At 44.5% G+C, this 23,510-nt stretch overlaps 1 protein-coding gene across 2 annotated transcripts in view; it reads left to right on the forward strand.

Annotated features, from left to right (window-relative positions):
* The window catches only part of LOC311028456 (RNA-binding motif, single-stranded-interacting protein 3), a gene marked incomplete at its 3' end in the record, with an annotated part of 237,550 nt that overhangs the window by 44,714 nt on the left and 169,326 nt on the right, over window positions 1–23,510 (forward strand). For both annotated transcript variants that reach the window (XM_084033034.1, XM_084033035.1), the window contains exon 3: window positions 5,495–5,683. In XM_084033034.1, coding sequence (XP_083889160.1) covers window positions 5,495–5,683 — 189 coding nt within the window. The remainder of the gene's footprint in view (window positions 1–5,494; window positions 5,684–23,510) is intronic.

Genomic DNA, 23,510 nt, shown 5'->3' on the forward strand with positions numbered 1-23,510 from the left:
AGGAGGCCATTTCACGCAACACGGCTTCCAGGAAGTCAGTCATCAGAGATGCCAAAGGAAAGCTGCATCTCTTTCATAGCCGGCCAAACGGAGCAACCAGGCGTGGAGGGCTCTCGAGAAGACAATATCCCCTAACTAATGCCATCTGGGATGACTTTCCTGGTCCTTGTGTTGAAGCCTCTCACCCTTAAACCATTCATTTCAACCTTCATTTCAAATACGCCTCTGGGCTTGGGTTATTTGCTGCCATGTTTGGGGACCTAATTTTGTCCATTTGATGGGGTTTTCGGGACACTTTTACGCCAATGCACTGAAGGTTTTCTGGTTATTCTACATTTGTTTCATGTGAAATGCGCACATGGAGATGACAGGAGACAAAAACGCTCTTTTGGCAAAACTGCAGACCTCTGGAGAAGAGAAAAGGGATGAGTGAGATAAAGCACATTTAGGCCGAAAGGAAAGCGGGGCATTTTGATTTGGATCTGTGTTGTGGGAAATCATAATTTCAGCCTTGCTGTACATGGATCCGACAACAGCTGTGGGGCACGGTGCCTTCAGGATGATCAGATAATCACAGTACAGTGTACAGAGCGCAGACACAAGACTGACATCAATTCAAACTACACCTTTTTTACACATTTTTTTTACACGTTAGATAAAATTAGACAAGATGTCAGGAAAAAAACATCAACAAATATAACAAAAAGACTGTTGCCTAAGGGTGTTTCATTCATCCTGCAAGAAAGTCAATACGCCAAGCCGAAACCATGAAACTGTAGTATTTCACCGAGAGCCATAAAGACATATTCCCGTTAAACTTTTCTGTAATACAGAAGCAATCTGATGTCTCGGCAATAGGCCACAGTTTGCTTCATCAACACCACACCAGACGGCGCTTTTGTTCTTTTGTGTTATAGATTTCACGGTGGAAATATTTCCTGGAAAGCGAGGAATTGTTCAGTACGACCATATTATTCCTCGGAGGGAAAGCTGGCGGGGAGGTTTCATCATAGATATGGGGTCACACAGTGTTCACGGAGAAACGACTCCCGTGAATGAGGTAGCGGCGTCTTTTTTTCACCCCCTCCTCTTTGCTCTTTATCATAAAATGGGCCAGTTTAACGTTGTTTACTTCCATCTCCAAGGACTTGACACTACCGTTAGCAGCGGGGACCAGGTTGGGATTTAATTTACTGTATTCCAAAAGAGGGATATATTTGCAGCTCATCTGGCAAGCTATTAATTTTATTCAATGGAGACAAAAATGCATTATTTTTCTCAATAAAAAGAAAATATCCAGCTTTGGTCGGGGAAATCAACCTTTAGCTGACTGAGTTGAATTGAGGTTGACCCAAAGTTTGATACCTTCTAGCGCTGCTACATTTTTATAAAGAAACCATTTCCATATGAGGACCACACTCAGCCCCCCCCCCAATCCCCGACACCCTTAACCACATAGTGTCATCAGGGAGAGCGAGGAGAGGGAAGGAAATCACTTAACCGCTGACAAATGGACTCAGGAGAGGTTCTATGCTCCGGTTCATCTTGCCGTATTAATGGAGCCACAACCTCCACTCACTTTCTCATAGCTGAAGGTGAAGCATTATCCCGCCTCGGCTTGCATGTTTAGTAATAAATGGTGCTGATAACGTCCTGGCTGGCTGAAGTGGTTACATTTTTCTTCCCCCGTTAAGCCAAATTAATTCTTTTTGTATCAAGAAAATAATGCACATCCCTCTATCTGCCGCATGTATTATGATCGAAGGTTAACATGCTGGAACAGATATTAATATGTGAACTGGCTATGGAGCAGCTTTATTTCAAAGCTTTCAGGATTTATGGCGTCTTTTTTTTCATATATCTCAAACATTAAATGGAATAACAAGCCATACAGTAATTCTGTCTCTTGCTTTAGATTAAAGTGTGAGATATTGTGTGCACCCATAAATCCTCTTGGAAAAGTGGACAAATAGCAACTCGAAAACAGTGCTGTAGATGTAGACCACAACTTACTGTCTCCATGGCAACAATATACGTCTTGTTTACAACCCGCTAAGCCTCAAAATGATGGGAGGTGGAACTAGTTTTAAAGCTTAGAGCATGATTATCCACAAATTAAAGTGAGACAAAGGACAGTAATAGATGTTAAAAAACACATTAATATTAGCTTTTTTTCATGTTGCACTACCAATTTTGGTTTGGACAGTATTAACGCTCATAATATCCCATCACAACCCTCACAGCCTAAAGTCTAAAGCTCTGCTAAAGTGATAATGATGTAAGATATAATAGAGCAGTCATTCCCAAAGATTAGGGCATCGAAGATTTGAATCAGGGTCACCAAATAGATTTGCGCGTTTTCTATCATAACTTTGTATTATTTTTCCATCTGCAGTACACCTTTGAGCCACACGAGGGAGCCTGAATGTTCGCATTGTACATATATTATTGAATCTTGCTAGCATACATTCTCTTTCATGTAAAGAAAAAAACAAAAGCCTGTTAACTATGCTTAAATGTATTTATTTGGTCTGGTGTTTTCAATAACGCACGCTTAAAACTGTGATATGTTTACGTATATGTTTCATATGTTTTCATAGCTGTTGAACGTACTCTATATATGGTGATGCTGAATTGGCAGTAAAGATGGTCAGAAATGTTCATTCCCACACAAATTCAATCTTTTCGCGATTTATAGATGAGGCCTATTGTGAATCTGGTTTGTCGTTTTAAAAAGTGGGTCAGACTCTACACAGAAACACACACACACACACACACACACACACACACACACACACACACACACACACACACACAAATGATGTGATTTGCCTTTTGTTAAAAAAAAGAGAAAAAAGCAATGAAAACTGTGTTTTTCTTCCTCCTCATCCCCCTTGATACATTTTGAGCCAATCACCCGCAACACACACATACACACACATACACACACCAGCCTCCACACACACACACACACACACACACATCTGTTTGCCTGCATGTTAAACTTTCCCCCTCGGAGGAAGAAAAGCCTTGTGTAACCAGATCCGATTGGCCCTTCTATAAAATGGAGAAATATGGGCAGAGCGTAGCTCTCTGACGGGCCGCTGAAAGTCTGTGACATGAATCCGAGTCCGGGGACATTCCAGCTGAGGAATGTGGAGACCCTTTGGTTCCCCCCCCCCCATGTTCAAACACAGCCCGGCCCTGGTGACATGAGGGGCGGATATCTTGTCACTCATAGCAACCCTGCCTAAAAACTTTATCTCATATAACTTATATGTATATTCCAAATGTATCCCCTTGAGATGGAGTCTTTCACAAAAACACCTGGGCGTAGATGCATTAGCTCTAAACGCCTCCTCTGTGGCTGAATAATCCTCGTTTATAGGGCCAGTGGAGGTTGTTGCGTGGCTCGGGGCAGCACTTAAACTCCGTGAACTGGTGAATGCAAGCGTTAAAGCGGCGGCCGTGGCCGCGCTACTTAATGTACCGTGTGCAGGGCCGTTCCTTCCCTTCTGGCTCTCACAGCGGCGGCATAATAGCGCGGGAATGTCTTCCGTAGCACTCATAATAACTTGCATCAGTGAGGCACAGCTCTAAATGCTGATGTGCATGTTAGCACAATATATTCTGCCCACACACAGTTCTTCAAATCTTTGACCCGATGACTAAATCTGTCATTTTGAGGCCTGAGAGAAAAATAACAGCTCGCTGTGTTTGATGCGTTGCAAAGACGGGGGGAAAAAAGGACTCAAAACTTTTCTTTTAACACAAGTTTCCACTTTTGACGGCGTTTCAAAATTCAAAATCCGTGTTTTGTCTGTATTTTTTCCACGCTTTTATTCGCCTCTGGCATGCTCCCCTGTGCTTTAAACGCATTTATCCTGCTTCAGGGGGAAAACGGCCTCCGCCTGTTTCATATTAACACGAACCTTAAACCTGTCGTTATATATATTGTACGTATTAGACTGAACATTGGCTTACGTTTCTCCCCTCCGGTTCTATCGTGATGAAGAATACGAGACTGGCAAGCTTTCCAAAGCACAGCTGCGAGTCTCTATTGCTGCAAGGGCTCCCTCTCCGTATCCGCTGTGTGGGATGACCTCTGACCTCAGTGGAAATCCAACTGGGGCTAAAGGGGACTGTTAATGCTCGCTGGTGATGAACAGCTGTGCTTCATTCAAGGTGGTGTGTCTTTGCTCTGCACGACGTTGACACGAAATCAATCACACGAAAAATAATATTGTTTCATTATTGCAGAATTTGGAATTGTTTCGCGTGCAGATTGATACGTCAGAAAGAAGTGGAAAAAATGTCTGTGTGTCTTTAAAACATTGCTTTCTTTGGCTGACCTTAAGTCCAACACGCCAATGCTTTCGATTTATAGTAATGTAAAACGTTTGGGAAGTTGGAACTGTTTCGGACATCTCATACTTTGTGTTTTGTCGCACGCAACCTTTTTTTTTTCCACCTTTTCTCGTTGTTCAGCCAAACACGACAACAATGGAGCTCTTCTTCTCGCTGTCATGAGTTTGTCATCTTGTTTTCTTTGTATAGAAGCATCTCTGGGTCCGTTCTCGGGGTGAGAGTCTGCTGCTGTCTCTGTTCATGTTGAAGCATGAACAAAGCTTTAAAAAAAGGGGGGAAATAACCTCTAAAACACACTTTAAGTTAAAAAAAACTTTTGAAATTACATGGTTTTCTTCAGAGAGCAAATGTACTTTTCTGTGTTTGACAAGTCAGAAAACACTACGAACCTGATACCTGCTGTTTGAAGACTTGAACACACGCTAAAGCTATGTGGCACAACTAACCAGAGTTTGCACATACTATAGCGTTGCCTTAAGTCTTGTGGAAATGGCACGGATCAGCATTTGTGTGTCCTGTATTATATATATATATATATATATATATATATATATATATATATATATATTTTTTTTTTTTTTTCTCTCTGTGCTCCAATGGCCATGACAGCTCAGGTAACCCATCTCAGAGCGGCATAATCCTGCCTGTCAGCAGATTCAGCCCTGTGTTTCCTGGACCCTGTTGATACCCAATATAGAATGCCACACTGGGAAGCCCCGTTGCCAGCCTGTAATCCAAGGCATCTTATCAAACCAATCAGCACTTTTCCAGCGAGAACATATCTCGACCGTGACAGGAAGGGGGGGGGGGGGGGGGAGAGGAGGGTTGTTTCGCAACATCTGGCGCTCAGAGAGGGAGGGAGAAAATGAGTGCAAAGAAAGTGTGAGAACAATCTTGATGCTCTGGTATGGAGATTTCAGATCAACACCACGTCCTGCTTTCACTTTGGATACAGGTCAGCGAGCGGGCAGCCAGTTGTCAGGGCTTGCCCGCTGCAAAGTTATGCTATTGCTGGTAACATGTGCTCCCTCACAGAGCCCTCTCATACTCATTAATCTCTTTCTCTTTCCCCTCCCTGTTCCCCCATTCCCCTCCAACCATCGTACCTGTCCTCCCGTCCCACCAGCCCAGTGCAGCCGCGAGGGGCTACAACAGCAGCAAGGCCTCCGCCAGCAGTGGTGGTCAAGGGGCCTGGAGCGGCCCCTCCTTCACCCGCACCAATCTGCAGCAGTACCTGTCTCACCACCAACAACACCTGCATCACCACCCTCAGTCTCCACACACGAGCTACGCCTACAGCCCGGCCCACTCAGCTGTGAGTACAGCAGGTTTTTATTCTTTCTCCTCATCACTCCATGTCTTTAGGCCCTCATCTCTTTTCTTGCATATACAAAGTATATGCAAATACAGGAATTAATTTGACGCAAATAACACAATATGCGGCATATTCACATATGCAGTATTGTGGCTCTTGTGTGTTCTGATCGACCCGTGCTCCGTTCAGGAAAACAAGCGTTTATAAAGTTGATGGCTTTGTCATCTCGCAGACAGACCTAACAAAACATAAATTCAGACTTTTTACAAGTTGGCATCATAACGTCGTTATTTTGGCATCTTTTTTTTTAATCCATTTATTGCAGTTAAATCACAGCAAAATCTGTATTTATTTTGGGTTCATAGCGCCGTAGTAAACCAGCTAACAAGATGTTGGCGAGATACAGCGAACACAGCTCGGTGAAATTTATCGCCTCCGGGTGATGTTACGATCTCAGACAGGACGGCGGTGGGTTTTCTTGGACTTCCACTACATGTACAAAGAAGCCATAGTGGTTATTTCAGCCGTGATTGATGGAACATTGCTGGTGTCTACATGGAGGTAAGCCCCCTCCCTCTCCCCTCCTCTCCAGGGCGTCCGGCCTGAGTGACGTGGATAAACCCAAATACTCCCATGTTCAAACTCAAGCCAAAAAATCTCTTTGCACTCGGTGTGAACTGAGTGTGAGAATACGTCTGTGCTCTCGTTCTTTTTTCCAATCACTCTCTCTGTCGTCCATTAGTGGTGGTTAATATCAGGAAAGCTCTTATGCACACAGCGAATTCTCCATCTCCTCCCCTCCTTTCACTATCCCCTCCCTTTCATCTCTCCCACACTCTTTCCTGTGTGTATCACTTGCCGTCACTATTCTTTCCCCCTGCTTTGCCCCCCCCCCCCTTCTCTCTCTCTTCACTGCAACTTAATTTGTTTTCCTTTCATCCATCCTCTGCATCGACGGTGCAACGAGAGACTAATTGAGGTAGAGACACTTTTGGACGGCTTCCCTTGTCATTATCCTTGAAATTAATTGCTGCTCTGCAATCCGTTTGATTCGACTTTATTGGTGCGATCTGGTCCTCGAATGCGACGTCGGGAGTGTGACTGGAGCTCGGGCTCGAGCCAAATGCGATCATCGCCGTGTTGCTGTCACAGTCGCGGAGCTGGAAACAAAGATTTGGCATCGTTGTATAAATATATTTACAAGGCTTCACACCGAAATCTCTTTATTTCCATTATGACACTCTGATATTCTCCCGTCTTACACGTTGCACGTTTCAATCCCCTGCAGCCTGCTTGCCAACGTGTCAAGACTCCCCCCCCCCCCCCCCCCCCCCGAAGCACTCGCATGCAAAGAATGAAGAAATTGGATTGGATTTATGGATGATAATCATCCCGATACGTTGGCTCCTGGTTGCACGCAGCATTCCTTTAATGCCATTCCTGTGATATCAAGGTACATTCAGACGCAGGCTCTTTGCACTAAGCAGGAAGGAAATTATCTTTGAGTGCTCAAGGTGTGTGTCACTAGCAAAAACCCCACCATTACCACAGTCATCCCTTCTACCAGCAGCACCTCCAGCACAGAGGAGCATGGGTGTTAAACACCACGTTGTGCACAAACAGGAAGCAACGGCAGAGAACATTCCACAAGGCTGACATCAACCCTGCGGTTCTGGTTGTGTCGGGGCTCCGTTGCATGCTTTTTGGGAACATCGTGGTCCTTTTTCTGTTCTTCCTCAGGGTCACACCCTCCTCCCGGGGAGCACATCAGCATCCACACACAGGAGTGTCCGAGTGTCTTTGACCTAATTGGCCACCATAGTGCTTGTCACACTAAGCATAGCGGCAGAATACTCTCCTCCAGACAAACGGTAGCTGTGTTAAATAGGATTGAATTCAACCTGTTTGCAACCTCGATAGGTTTGGCTAATTTTGGTAAATGAAGCGAAGCCTGAGAGCTGCTTCAGGCCGTCTGCTCGACTTTGCACACTCTTTTTCACTGAAATGTGCTGTTTTCTGTAATATTCAATGCACAGTTTCCTCTATGATGCTGCACTTTTTGTCTGCAACGTACACATCGGGCGTGTCACAAAGCCAGCAGACAAGAGTTTGATGTTGTTAAAAGATCCTCGGATGAATTTGAACCAGATTTGAACTCAAATTAACAACATGCGCTCCTCTTTTTTTCTTCTTCTTACTACTTTCTTTTCCTGTGGTAAGCCACGATTCTCACAGAGTACCTGCTTAGCCAGACTTGGTTACAGATGGCTTCAGGGGTCGTCCAACGCTTGCCCTCCTCTTGACCCTCCGCCCTCGACTCCGCCGGCTTTAAAATGGCCTGTTTTCACGGGACAGCGGGGACGATTGTTTTCCTTTTTCAGACGTTTTCATTTCATCCCCACAGAAAGCAATTTCTCCCCCACTATCAAGCCTCGGTCCCGGGCTGTTACGAGTCCACACTTTGGCCTCCAGGAGGATTCTCCCAGCCTGGAGATGGCTTATCCAGACACTAACAGTAAACACGGGCACGGCTCCAGCTTCTGATTCTGCCTCGTGCATTTTTATGGCGTCTCATATGCAACACATGCTGTATATGGAACAGCGATCCCCACAATTCACAAACAAAGTAATGCAGACTCTCCCCTCGCCTCGTCTAAAACACCCTCCCCATCTAAATCATTGTTTTTATTGCTTCTCTAAAAGCTATTGTAATTTCAGGCATATTAGATGCAAAGAATGCCTAGCAGAAAGGGAAGAAAAACAGAACTGATAGCTCAGCGTGTGTCTGTCCTCTCGGCTGAGGGAGGTGAGTAAATAAAGGAAGAAAGCAAAGCAAGCAAGGGACCCAGCAGAGATCAAGAAGCTTTGCCTCCAGTGGGTTTGTAATTACAATGGAAGCCGATACATTTCCACTCTTAATATGCCGGGATGAAGATCCCTCAGGGGGGGAAGGTGGTACGACAAAACGGCAGCGGAGAAAGTCATGTAGAAGTCAGGAGCTGTGACTAGAAAGAGAGGCGAAGAGAGAGATTGTGTTTTTTTTTTTTTTCTGTGAATATGCGACACTAACTCCCCAGAATACTTTCATATATTGCAAATTCAACATTGCCAAATGCATTTATGTGGAAACACAATAACTGCCTGGGTTTTTCTTTTTTTTTTTCGTATTTTTTTCCACTCCAGGAAGTGTGACATCCTTACGATGCAGAGGCATCACGGGGAGTTTGCCGAGGTGACTTTGACAGTATAGACTGGGATACTTAAACACTTTTTTTTTTTTTTGAAATTATACTTTGAAAAAGTCAAGGTGTAATATCGAGCCACCTACAGTGAGGAAATAGAGGGAGGCATTTCACCTCTACTACTAGTCAGCTTATTTAAATGCTAATTAACAGCGTGGGAAGAATATGTCAAAGCAAACGGCTAAAACTCTGAAAGCTGATCCAATAACAAAGTTTGAATCTTCAAAAATCTTTTCGGTTCATGCTGGAATGTGTGTGTGGGTGATATTTTCTATTGAGCCTCACAGAGTGAATTTATCTCCTTCTGATCGTTATTATGACTTTTTAACAAAAGAAATGCTCAGGTTTATTGACGTGTCCAATGATAGTTCGTCACATGACTTTTGAAACTATAACAAAATTATAGTTTAAGATGGATGCAGGCAACAAAAAAAGGAGAGACAAACCGAAGGTGAAGACAGGCATGCCGAGAGAGATCACTATCAAGCCGCTTCCAAGCCGGTTAGATACAGTAACAGCTGCGGCGGGTGGACCGACCTTCAGGTTCTCTCGTCTAATAAAACCTGACAAACTAACGATTGCGCTTGGTGTTATTGGATTCATTACTTAAAGCCACATGGGCTGCAAAGACTCCTATTGCCTGGACTGTGACTAAGCCACACATTATAGATTTTCTGGTCTACGGAGAATTGATCACGAGCAAGATGGCAAAAGAAAAGGAAACATTCCGTTTCGGTACTTCCCACTAATTGGTGTGACAGAACCCATTTATGGGCGACGGCAATAATGGAGTGAATGTACGATGTCAGGTAAAGGAGACTTTGTAAATTGAGTTTCCACTTTGCTTGTGGAAGTGTTGCTCTTGGGATATTCGGTAGGCAGTTTCTTGCAAGAACTACAACGCCCAGTGTGCCTTTTTCTGCTGGTGGAATGGAAGGAAGTAAAGTTTCTTTGAGCAAGAGTCCAACCGCCTTTATTGAATTCAAAAGTTCACACATATTCATAAAACCTGATTTAGTACAGTAGCCTACATTTGAGAACATGACTGACACATATAGTACAGTTAAAAGCAAATCATTGAAATTAGGAAGTAAAATACGATGGCGTATTAGGGCCACTGTAGAAAAAAAAAAAAAAAACGGAGCAGAGAGAGGGGGGCAATATTCAGAGAAAAAAGTTTCAAATTTAGGACGTTTATTACGATGCTAACAACCGGCATTTATGCTAGCTAACATCCCATGAATGTACTCATTTAAGGTCATAAGGGTGATGGCTGTTGATGTTTATTGTTGGTTGTATTTATATGGGCCAAATTGTCATCTTATGGGTGTTTATTGATCGGGCGGTTGGGCTAAGTTGCTAGCGGTAGCTTTCACTTGTTGTCATATGGACAGGCAATATATCGGCTATCTATATTCTCTGAATATTGCCCCCCTCTCTCAGCTCCGTTTCTTTCCTACAGTGGCCCTAATACGCCGTCGTAGTAAAAGAATCAACACCAATTTTGTAATAAAAAAGGAATGAATTTGTTTGACAATGTGTTTAGTACATCAGACATTCAGATTCCAAGCTTTATTATTAGAACGTGCGTTGCCGGCGCGTTAATACCGCTGATCCATGTACAGTAGTGTGCTTATAGCTGAAGTCGGAGAACCGGGGAACTTTGGTCTTGTTGTAACAAGATATATGAGGAACAACTGGGGAAGGATTGTGAAGTCAAAGGGGCCGGCCTGCATTGCGTCTGTGCTGCTGCAGAGTTAATTTCTCTTCATATCACACAGATAGAGACACATACAGAACTAGCTTCTCTCCCCCTTTTACGATAACAAACACTCCACTGCTTGAAGAATTGGTGCCAGAACTGTTTGGCCGAGCGTTCCGCATGATATCCTTCCATACGGGGGAATTCTCGTGTTATCGGGCCCAGATAACCGGACACATTTTTCCCCTAATGAAAACTTTGGAGTGGGGTATCGCTCTTCTAATCTGAGCACATGGACATCCCCGTGAACTCGTCAATTTAATCAGGAGGTGTCGCCCGGGCAAACTCAGGTTGCTACCTCATTAGACTTGCCAAGCACAAACTGGCCAATCATTCAGTTGATACGAAACCGGCTGGTTAGGGATTCCTTGCACATGTCCTGGATTTGGACTGAAAACGCAGAGACCTAAAAGGGGACGTTTGACCGTCCGGTTTTTTATATCTGACGAGAGAAAAAAACTCACCTTTTCCCAGCTGTCTCTGTTTGTGAGGCTCTGGCAACAACCCGTGGTGTTGTGATTAGCTTAATTAGCCATAACTCACAAAACAGCCCATTTATACTGGCTGACAGATGACACAGGCATTTAGCCGAATGAATGGCCCGCCTGCTGACAGCCGGCGAGGGCGCGTCCGCTGGCTGATGGCCTGCGTCGAGGCTTGTTATCTGCGAAACGGACGAAACGGATCTAGATGTAGCGTAAACCGTCATCTTTTTTCATGCATTCTTCAAAGCAATACTCCGTCCACCAGAAGATGAGATGGGACTTGATGAATGGATTCCAGACAGCAGATGCCGATGTGCTGTTTTTTGCGCCTCGTTGGAGACTTTGCGGCGGAGTACATTCGCTTACATATCAGAGTCTGAGTCTCTCGTTGCTCGTTCCCCCCAAATGCTGCAATGATTCATCTCCGCCATGAGCCAGAATGGGCTTTGTCTCTGTAATTAATTTAGCTCTCGGGACAGCACGCGGAATGAGTCGTGTCTTGGAGGCCTAATTAAAAGAAAATTGTCAAACATATTCTAGGTCAAACGGCTCCGAATCTCCAACCATTTAGGAGAGGATTTTGTTTTTAAAGCACCGTCGATTCGTCCTTCGTGGGGCCTCTTTGCTTCGCTGAGAGGGTGGGGAGTTTTATTTGCTTTGTTTGATTTCTTCAGGCGCCACTTGGAATCGGAGACACTTGATGTTTTGTTTATCGTAGGCCGCCTGAGTCAATAACTCAATCTACTCATGGCTTTGTGCTCTGCTGTGCCTTTGTCTCCGTCGGAAAAGATTCGCTTGGAAATCGCCGTGATTCCTTTCATCCACACAATTAACTCCTTTTGCCCCTCGGCTGGGTGAGAACGTAACCGGCGCATACGAGCACCTTCGGGTTCGGGATCGCTTTCTCCCTAAAAATAAACCTGCGGTTGGGAAAAACGCACATATTGGGCGCCGCGTTAATCATAGCACACGAGCCGGAGTGCTCGTTTTATTGAGGCGGTCGGAACCGACAGACTGACACCCGGGAAGCGTCTGTCTTATCTGTCCTCATAATGAGAGTCGATGACTTTGGTTGCAGGCGGAGAATGGCTTTAACAGCGCACACACACACACACACACACACACACACACACACACACACACACACACACACACACACACACACACACTCACACACTCAGGTTCTGAACAATTAAGCGCGAGCTGTCGGGCTTAGTGCCGGGGTCCATTGTAAGCGCTCTAAACCTGTTAGACTGTGACAGACCATTAAAAGGCTGCCAAGGCTTCCTTAATTTGCTTCAGCAGTGCACACTGAAGCAGAGTGACTGAGTGCCGCGACTGTCTCTGTGGTACCAATGTGCCTTTACTTCTTATGACCTCCCCCCTCCTCCCTCCCTTCCTATCATCCCCGCCTCCACAGCAACACACACACAGTTTAACAGTATCAACATCATCAATACATCCACCTCCGTGTTTATTTAGGCAAATGCATCAAACCATTAAAAAGTCCCGCCAACACTAATGTATTTTCTGAGTCATTTTCAGTAAACTGTTCGGAGCATTAAATTGAACAACAGCAATTATCTTTGCATTTTAAAGGCATCGCTGCAGTAAATTGAAGCTAGCGTCCCCCATGCTTGTCACTTTATGTTTTATTAATAAACTCGTGCAGTGTTGTAAAAACCTTTTGCACACGGTACCCTCATAGATGTCCTCCATTCTCTATGAAATCTTTTTAAATGTGTAAATTACATGTTTCCGTTGAAATCAACAGGATACACCCAGAAGATCACACTTTCCCAACAGGTGTATTTTCCAGCGTTATCCAAATAAATGACTCGTTTCCACAGAAACAGGTCCAGGTTGTAAAACAGAAAGGGGAAAAAAAAAAAGGAAGTCATTGTTGAATACCATTGCTGCTGATGGGATTCAGATGAACACGGTCATCATGACAAAGCACTTTGTTTTGAAACTTCTGAATGAATGCTCCTCGGGTGGATGTCTCACCTAGCAGGCATTTCCTGTCGTGACCAGAGCTTGGCGTGCCTCGCCATTAGGAATTAAAAAGGCCCGGGCCACAGGATCCCGAGAGCCAGACCACAGGAATATCCAGAATCTGACGGAGCTTCCAAGCCTCCGCATGTTTCATTTCCTATTTCACAAGAGCGGGCGGTCCGTGCAAATTCCTGGCTGCGGTATGCCACCAGTCTTCATTTAGCGGCGGTTAGTGGTCGACATTAGACGTTGGACACAATGGGAGATGTTAGAGGGCGGATTAGGAAGGGTGCTGGCAGATCTTGCAGGGATTTAAAGGGGTGTCATCTCTTGTTCGGATCATGCGGCCTGTCATATTTCCATGTCGTCGCCGGGCCCGGTGCTGTTTCTTGGCCGTGTCTTAGCGGCGAACGCCGGAGCGTCTTCTCTGAGAGATCGCTCTTTGGAAAATCAGTTTGCACCTGTTACTTTTCCGCTCAGGTGATTAGTCGACGACAGGGCGAGGCAGGGGGACATAAATCACACATCCTGAGCTCTGAGATGTGACCTTAATTCCTAATGTTTCACTCCCGATCCCGGGCTTTCAGCTCCACGCTCGCTGGCGTCCGTGCACAGACGGGTTTTCATACGCGGCCGCCTGGGGCTGCAGCGCTGGCTCTAAAAACACTCGTAACATCTGTAAAGCATTACGGCTGATTATACTGGTCCTTCGGTGCAATCATGCAATACGGGCATGAGCGATGGCTGAACATGAACCGTATGGGAACCAAAGAGATGATGAGGCCTCGGCTATTGATGAAGGCCGCACACACACAGGAACACACCCTCACACATTAAATCAGCATTAATCATTTATATACTAGTGAGGATAAACGTGAATTCCTCCTCCCATAACTTTAAAAGATACTCGGATTTTACATTTCTACGTATGTTATTTTTCATTTTCACAGCCCAGATGGATCTCAGGAGTGGATCCCGCTGCTCGACTGGTTTTCGGTGTCAGTTACGTCGAATCAAAGAGCGAACGCTTCTTTTTCCCAGCTTACTAAGTTGCAGCCTTTAAAGGAGAAGTGCAATTCTTTTTCAAATGTTGCCAGCCAGTCCACTTAGCTTGCGGTGCGTTCTGGAGACGAGAGTGTGAGTGTTTTTGAGCCATTCAATTTTCTTTGTATGGAAAAAAAAAAAAAAAAGAGGAAAAAAAGCCACCTTGTGCCTGTGTGTTCTTTGGATGGAGCCGGGGTATTTCCTGACTTGAAATGAGGCGGTGGTGGAAACACAACTGTGACTTGTGGAGGCTTATTTAATTAAATTCTCTCTCTTTTTTTTATTTTTTTTTATTGTGTCTAACTGGCTCCGGGAATGTAACGAGTCAATGCGAGCGTGTACCTAAAATAAACATAGTTAATTAAAACCAAGGTTAACGCAATAACAATGGGTAGTGGGGAGAGCAGCTATATAAGAGCAGTGTGGATGTGAGTCATGTGTGCTGTGGAGGTGTTGACGGGGCAAAAAAAGAGAAAAAAGATGATAAAGGACGGATGCCAGCTGTAGAAAGGAAGAGGGGATCCCAAGTCTCTTATTTTTTCTTATTTTTTAAATATTTCTCGCTCCTTAAACCTCTCTTATACCAGAAGACGTTCTCGTCCGAATCAAAATCTCTTGTTTCTCCTCCGAGGAGCCATTGGAGTGTCATTCCGGGCTGATGGTTTTATATTTTATAGAGAGAAAACACTGCTGATTAGGCATTGATATATCCGTGTGTTTTTTATTAAAAAAAAGACACAAACTCAGTGAAAAGTCTCTGCAGCTGTTGAAGCCGACTGACAGCTGCTGCAGCTGCGATCGCCTGTGATCAGTATCATCGGAAGAGGAAAGGACATTTAATTTCTCTCTCAAAAAAAAAAAAAAAACCCTCTCTTCATGTTCTCTCTCTTACGTGGTCTCCATGAGGAAAAGGGTGACAGAAAGGATGGATGCAATTTCAGACACTTGGGAGTTAAAATCAGTGAGTCCTCACTTAACCCAGAAAGTGTTCCCCCTCCGCCTCCATGGAGGGTCTTCAAATCCCGTCGATGCATTGAGGAGACTAGGAAGAAGGGTGCTTCTGGAGGAGAAAGAGATTGAGGGTAGGGTAGTACTTTTCATGCAACCATTTGTAGTGCTTTAAGGCTAATATGTTGTGTTCTAAATAGATGTGAGACAATAGATGTGGTACACAAGCAATTACAGACAGCTGTGACACACACGTCCCTTTAAAATGACGACGAGGATGCCATGTTTGTTAAATCCCCCGTTGCCACGACGTCCCTCCCCTCGCGTCTCTCGCCTGCCGCCTCCTCCTCCTCCGCACACATTTCCCACGGCGAATGAGACGCGAGTAGAGAAGGTGAGAAAAGAATATCGAGGAGACACATTAGCATAACGGACAGCAGCCGATGCAAATAGTCCCGCAGACATTTTTTAACTTTAAAATGGAAAAAAAAAGCACAGTTTCATCCAGAGGCGTCAGACCGGATGTTAGGGACAGCCGTGGATTTAGGGAACAACACGGCCTCTCCACAAGCTTTGGGGCGAGGCCCTACTAAAAAAAAGTGATGAGAATTACAGCGTAACTATTATTTTTATTGTTGCTGTGAAGCATTAGTCTCGTCTCCACCCCCCCCGTTTGTGTGTAAATTCCCAAGATGGAGCGGAAAACACAATTCAGAAGAAAAAGACCGTCTGAATCCGCGATTCTGTCCTGGCGTCCGCTGAGCTCAGCTGTTTGTCGGAGGAGAGAGAGCTTGACGGTTCACTTTGCTGCCAACCCTTTCAGGAACGCGTACGGAGACGCATAAAGCATAAGGCGCGCGTTGTTGCACACTTTGTTACTGCTATAAAACAGTTTAATAGGACGAGCACCACAAAGGATGTGAGAGTGTGAAAACACGTCAACCGCTTCCTTCGCCTTTTGATATTATTACATTCTTCATGTCTCTCTTCGTCTAACTCCCCCTCCCCCCTTACTGTAAACAATTGTGTGTGTTTTTTGTACTTCAATACAGCACTGCTAATTATAGAGGCGCCGCCAAGGAGGCAATCTCAAAGTGCATCACCCTGAAAGTCTCACACGCCGACGTCTAAATGTGACCCGGTGGAGTTGCACCATAATGTGAATGTTCTTAATCATCTACTATAGGCTTCCTAGTGCCTCGGCGCCATCTGGCAACATTACACCACAACAAATCCCACGATGACCGTCCAAGGAATGTACTGCATGTCAGAAATGCTTCCCGTGTTGAGTCGCACTGCAATGTACGGGTTGTAAAGCATGACAGGCATGCTTGGAGTTACTTATGGAGACATATACGGCAAATATTACCGTGCAACTCAGTTCTGCCGCTGTAATACATTTGTTCCACCGTTTAAAGTTAAGTCTGTTCTCCTTTAGGTTACCATGACCTCATTTTGAAGAATATTAAGGCATAAAGATAAGTAGGGGTGGGTAAAAATATTGATTCGGCAATATATCGCAATACTTTGCCGCCCAATATAATATCCATTTTTCAATTCCAAAGATCGATTAAAAAAAAAGAAAAAAAAGATTCATGTTTAGACGCTTTGTGAATGCAGTACTTTATCCTTTTTCATTTTATTTTCAATATTTATTCCAGTGACTTTCATGGGAATTAATAAAATGGAGAGGCTGTTTTGAATGAAATCGTTTTGACCCAATTTGTCCTCTGATCAATATCATCTGATGTACATATACAGGTTCTTGGGTTTTCGTCTGTATTTATATCGTAATATCATGATATCGTGATATGTATCGTATCGTGACCAAAGTATCGTGATATGTATCGTGAGGTTCTTGCCAATACTCACCCCTAAAGATAAGTTTGTTACCATGTATTCATCACATTATCCAGTAGGGGTGTAACGGTACATGTATTTGTATTGAACCGTTTCGGTACGGGGTGCTCGGTTCGGAACGGAGGCGTACCGAACGAGTTTCCATACGGACATATTAAGTAGAGGACCGCATTTGTGGAGCGTGCTGCAGCCGCACATGCGCAGTTGCGCACACCGCAACACAATAAACAGCAGTAGTAGCGGACGTCATGGCTAATGCCGCTAGCGTTGGCAACAAGCCAGAGTTGGAGGACCCTCCCGCGACATTAATGTCTCCCGTTTGGGAACACTTCGGCAAAGCGGTTTGCCGACATTGTTCATGTGAGGTCAGGTATGTTTCTGGCAACACGTCAAACCTGTTGACGCATTTGAAACGGCACCACCCCCACGTGAACATCGCTACAACGAGGAGAAAGACGAGCGTAGCGTTAAGGCGGGTCCACACCGCACCGACTGCCCGACTCGCGTCGGTAAATGAAGTCGGGCTACTTAATATGGCCGACTCGAATGGCGGATTACACATTTGAATCAGCTGAAATGAACGCCGACGTGGGCCGATTCGAGCGACCACACCAAGGAGACTCATGTCACGGACGCCGACTCTCTCAAAGACGCCGATTTTCGGTCCGGTGTGGAGCCGCCTTTAGTGCAAACACAGCTCCCCACCGCATTTAAACAGCCTCTCCCTGCCCTGTTCAATTTTGCACATCAGATGGAGAAAAGATTTGTTTTTAAAAAAACAGTCTGAGCCTTATTCATGTTATTTAATCTGAGCAAAAACTTGAAACTATTTAGTGTTGCAACTATTCAATTTCGCACATCAGATGGAGAATTTTTTTTAAAGAAACAGTCTGTTATTTTTATTTATTTTTATTTTTTAAATAAATATTTTAAATACTTGTATTTATATTTTTGAGCAGCATTCTAGCTCCAGTGCATGTTCCTACTGTTAAAAGCACAAAAGTAATAAACAACTAGCACATTTATATTTTGCATTTTGTTTTCTTACCGTACCGAAAATGAACCGAACCGTGACCTCAAAACCGAGGTACGTACCGAACCGAGATTTTTGTGTACCGTTACACCCCTATTATCCAGGTTTACAGACTTCCTTTGTCCAAAACATCAGTAAGAGAAATCAATTGAAGATTTAACACGGCGTGACTTAAAAACCTGCTATAACATTTATGTAGTGGCCATTTAACTGTTTTATTTGTATTCTATTTAAATGGTGGCTCGTCTGCCGTTTGGTGCTGAGAGAGCACCGTCGGCATGCGCTCCGTCGTTGGTGTCACCATATTGATTATTGTCGCTTTAAAGGTGAAGTAAGGTTAGTTAACCTTTCCCCCCCCCCCGTTTACACCGACGATGCTCTCCGTTCTACACCTCCGCGTGTTTCCAGTCATGTTAAGACAAAACGTCTCAGTGTTATTTTGTCCTGAAGCCTGTCTCTCCAGCTCCCTGCCTCCTTTGTCTCCCGGGCTTCATGCTTTGCATGCAGAGGATGAGACACCGGGGGAGGTTAAGAGAGGAGCCGGGAATGGAGTTCTGCTCCATTTACCACCCTGAAATATTCCTCTTAGAACGACACACTCTGTTTTCTCTCTCTCCCCCGCCGCCTGCGCTCTCCCTCACTCCGCCCGTCCCCTCCCTCTCGCTTCTCATCTCTCGTGTGACATGTGGTCATTTCGCTTCATTCCCGGGATGGTTTAGCAGTGCTTTAAAACATTGCCGCTGTCCTCCCATCCCATCCCCGCTCAATCGCAGGCGGCGGCGAGCTCCACAGGCCTGCACCGATCTGTTCCTGGAGGCTATAAGTCTTTTCCCCACCGATCTCCCAGAACCCCTCAGCACCTCTCTACATCACGCCACTATTTGACGCTTCCAGCTGTGCTGAACGTGGACGCCACACATCCTCCTTTATGTCTGGTTTGTACTTAAACCTGCGTATGCATTCTCCAAAAGACAGAGGAAAGTAGCACAGCGCCGACAAGAATGAATGACTGTGCACTTGGATCTATTTAGGGCATTAACACAATGAATAAAACAAAATGCACATGGCACTCTGAGTGCTGTGATGAAGCTTTGATAGGCCTCTTTTCATTTCTCTGCAATGCGAGTCATTCTTTTTTTTACTGTGGGGTCTGCTGCTTGGATTTTGAATTTTTTTTTCTGTGGGCTTTGCACGTCCACATGGAAAATGTGCATTGTTTAAACTCTCACTTAATTCCTTATTATGCAGAGATGTTCTTGGCACCATCCCTTCGTCATCTGCGGGGATGTAGCGTGAGGCTGGTTCACAGAAGGACATGCTGCAGTTAATACGTAGCATTAGGGTTAGCATCGGAGCCAGGAAGTCTGAACTCTGAGCTCTCGCTGAAGTGTTTTCACCTTTTTCGCCGTCAGAATAACCTTGACCCACTGAGTTCTTTCTCGTTTATTGCACACAGAGATGAAAACACCACACACAGCACAGCCACAGCTGTAGACCACCTGACTTTAAATGCAGTCTCACAAACACACACATGTAAAATAATCCACCCTAGCTGTGGGCCTCTCTCTTCCCTCCGAACGAAAACTTAACTCTGATCTTTCCTCAGAATCACGTTAATCAGGAAATGAGTCGGCCTTGTATATATATGCATTACGCGTTTGGAATGGAGAGCGAGTATGTGTACGCAATTTACTCTTTCAGGTCTGTTGCCTGTCCCTCGCCGGGTGTAGTAAGAGTTCGCTGTGAGTCATTTTTACTCATGCGCGTCTGGTCTCATATTTCCTCCCCATTAGGCTTGCATTGCTCTCCGCTGTGTTGTGATAGAAGCTAATGACTCACTGGAAATCTGCCTGGTGTTTATCAAATGTCTGCGCGCAGGGCCGGTGGTCCAGAATCACTCCACCCTTTTTCAATTATAACGTAGTGGTATTGGATAAACGGGCCGAAAAAACCCAACGTACGTAGAGAAAATAAAATATAAAGAGAAGCTGTCCGCAATCATATCTCGACTACGACACTCGGAGGGAAATTATACCCTGGGAGAGGGGATGTGTTGAATTACCTCGGGCTGTCATCCGTAAGTGCACAGATAAGAATGTATTAAGGGACTGCATGTGTCTGAGATGTGCTGAACGTACACACATAATGTGACATATCTTTTTTTTTCTCATAGTTTAGGATGGGAGAGCGTGCTGGAGGGCTGAACAGTAAGGGTTGCCAGGTTGTTTGTCATTGTCAACCACTTTTTAAAAGTGAGTGTAGACACTATGATTCATTTTTGTCGTTGCTATTATATAAACTCAGTTGTAATCTAATTAATTTGCCCATTTCCAATGGTGTTGATTGCATAAGCAAATAAATGACGCAAGAAACGCTGAAAACAAATTGAAAGTCAGTTGTAAAACGACATCTCTTGTACTCTTGCACGCCTCGTACTCTTGCATATTTCTTTCCCTTCACACTTGATCTTGAATCTGGCGTTCACATGTCTCACCATGCCTTCATATTTAGATGTCGCTTTAATGAAAGAAAGGAACTTTCTTTTTATAGCAGCGCCACAGTTTCGCACCGACTTCATCATCTGCACTAAGTGATCTTCCCTGGTATGAAGAACGCTGGCATTCGAGCAACATCTGTTTATCAGTCTGTTCCTAATTGGAGTAATCATTAACATTCTGTCATGTTTTTCTCCGGATTATTGTGAACTATAATCAGAGGCTGCAGTCCATAAAAGCACAATATAAAATGCTTTGTCATAGTTGGGATGAGTTCATCTTTCACTTTATTGTGAGCAGAAAATAAAATAAATCCCCCCCCCCCCCTCAGGGGGATGCTGGTTAGTCATGCTATATAAGTAGGTTTGCATAAAACATGTAAGATGACTCTCTGGTGTTTGGGCATCTCCCAGTAGAACCAGTGCCAAAGGCAAATGGCTTTTTCCAGGAATGCCAGGCCCTGCTGTTCCCCCAGTTCCACTTCCCTCCTCGGCCCCTTGCTTCCATTCTTCCAGCCCTCTTCCTCCTCCTCCTCCTCCTCCACCTCCTCCTCCTCTCTCACCACCCTTCCACGCATCTGGTCATTTCTGGGAAACACCCATGAATGGACCGTCCAGCAAACTACAGGAAACAAAGCCACTTGGTTTCTACAGCAGCTTGAGGAAGTCAAAAAGGCTCCGTCGGGGGGGGGAGGCAAAGCGGTCGTGCACTTTCTAGGAAATTCCTATCATATGGGAACATTTTATAATTCTTTTTTTTTTTTTTTTTCTCTGTTGTTAATGTATCGTTCAGACTTCATGTCTTCACCCCCCTTCCTTTCACTCTTTCTCCCGTTTTAATAGAGATTCAGGACATTAGCAGAATAACTGCGACTGTCAGAGCAGTCGATGAACAAAAGGCCAGCGCTTCAGGACACTAATATCTTCACGGCTGTTAATAGAATTGAAATTCTTCGCAAATTTGTCGAGTATTAATGCGACTGATTTGGTTAAATAAAGGGCTAAATATTAAAAAAAAGGTGATCTGCTCTGCCCGGAGGCCACACTGTGATCCCGCTGCGGCTTTCCTTTCACCAGACTTGTCCGATTCCTCAGACGGGGGATTGTGACTTTACACCTACAGGGGCATGATACACCCTCATCCGGCTTCTTCCCTTCTCTATTTTAAAAAATCCCGTGAATGACTCACTCATGCTCTCGATTTAGAAAGTGAATCAATGGGCATCAAAGGAAAAGACTTCAGAGCAGAGGAGCAGCAGATGGCGTTGGCTTTGTTTCCTAAAAAAAAATGTCTGACAGACCCGGCTGCAAAGTATTAGCGAATATTTCTCAGCGTGGGTTTTTGAATATTTGAAATCGGGCGGAGAGATTGTGAATCAGGTCGGTTCTATCTCGCCGAAATCGTCTGGCACTTCCAGACTTCAAGGTCCGACGTGTATTTACACGCCGGCCGCGCGTTACTGCTCTCCAGGCACGCCGCTTGGAAATTGCCTCCATAAACTAACCGTCGCCGCCTCGCAGGCGGAGGCTGAGAAGTTCGTCAGCTGGCTCTCGGGGTAGTATCCGGTGTTTTCTGGAAGGCCACAGGTCAAGTTCTTTAGTTTCCAGAGTCAAGTCTCAATTCCCACCTCTTAATTCTTAATGGGTGGATGAATGAATATTAATGGTTAAGCTGGCCGACGTCTGTGTAACGGTACTCTCCTGTGTTTCCACTCGCCGTCGACTCATTTGAATAAACTCAAGAAGAAGTTAGTCGGAGTGAAGTCATCAACAGTAGCGAATAGTTTAGCTTCCTGTACACTTTTGATTTGTTTTATTATGAATGTGTGTGTGGATAAGATGCAACTGAAGATTATTTTCACTATAGGTAAACCTGCCGAATATCTTCTCTACTATTTCATTAATAACTTGTGAAAAATACCTCATTAAAAACTCAGAAATTAAAACAAAAAGTATGAAATAAATTTAAATAATCTCTTCGTCACTTTTGGACTCTTTTTGCATTGTTTTGCTCCGTATTTGACCTCCCTTTCATTCTGCAGATTTGCAACAAAAAAACAGGACTTTTTTGGGTCACATGTGGAGAAAATCTCTGCTAAAATCACTTCAGTTTGACCTTTAATCTCCGTATTATTAAATGCCACAGAAAGTGAAGAGCTCTGTCTATGAAACACAGCGATGACTTGACGTGGACACACGTTATAAAGACACATTTCTGCCTCCCTCAGGTTCCGTCTTATCATCTTCTCTCTCTTACTCTCTCCACTCGCCTTTGTCCGTCTCGCCGGCTTTGTTCGACTTTTCCGCCTTTTCCCCCCCAGATGCTGGCAGTTTATGCGTCTAGTTGATCCACAGGCTGTTAATCTGGTAATCCGCAATCGATATCAGCCTCATCTCTTTCTGACGGATAAAAGTGGCCTATCTGATAATTATATTTCCTCTCCGTATCTGTAAAAGGCGGCTCGGTAACCTGGGATTCTTCTTCTGGTATTGATCGGGTCTGTCCAGATGCACCGGGTTCTTCCAGACACATTGCTCTCATAAAAATATCTTCTTGCACTACTTTGTGTCCAGATCGTGAAGCTACTGCAGCCCCGGAGGGGACACGGGTAAAATAAAAGACATGTACTTTCGCGTTCTCCTGAGAAACTTCTGCGTCCTCTCAGAAAGTTTTTTCATTTTGGGCCCCGATGACAGCTAGTAGTTTGGAAATGAGGCACTGGATTTGATGAATTTACTATGTATCAGAGCAGAAATGAGAAAAATCAGCTCCCTCTGCCTCACTTCCTGCTGTGACAGTCAGCAAAAACGGACCTTTCTGATTTCAAAATAAAATCTCTTGTGAAATCTAACAAAAGTAGATCTTTTTTTAAAGATTCAATGTTTCAGATCCACCCTCCATTGATTAATTCCCTTTCAGTTGATTTGTAGTTTCATCAAAAAATCATTGCATTGCTACGACAC

Source organism: Eutrigla gurnardus (genome assembly GCF_963514095.1).
Source record: "Eutrigla gurnardus genome assembly, chromosome: 17".
NCBI classification, from domain to species: domain Eukaryota; kingdom Metazoa; phylum Chordata; class Actinopteri; order Perciformes; family Triglidae; genus Eutrigla; species Eutrigla gurnardus.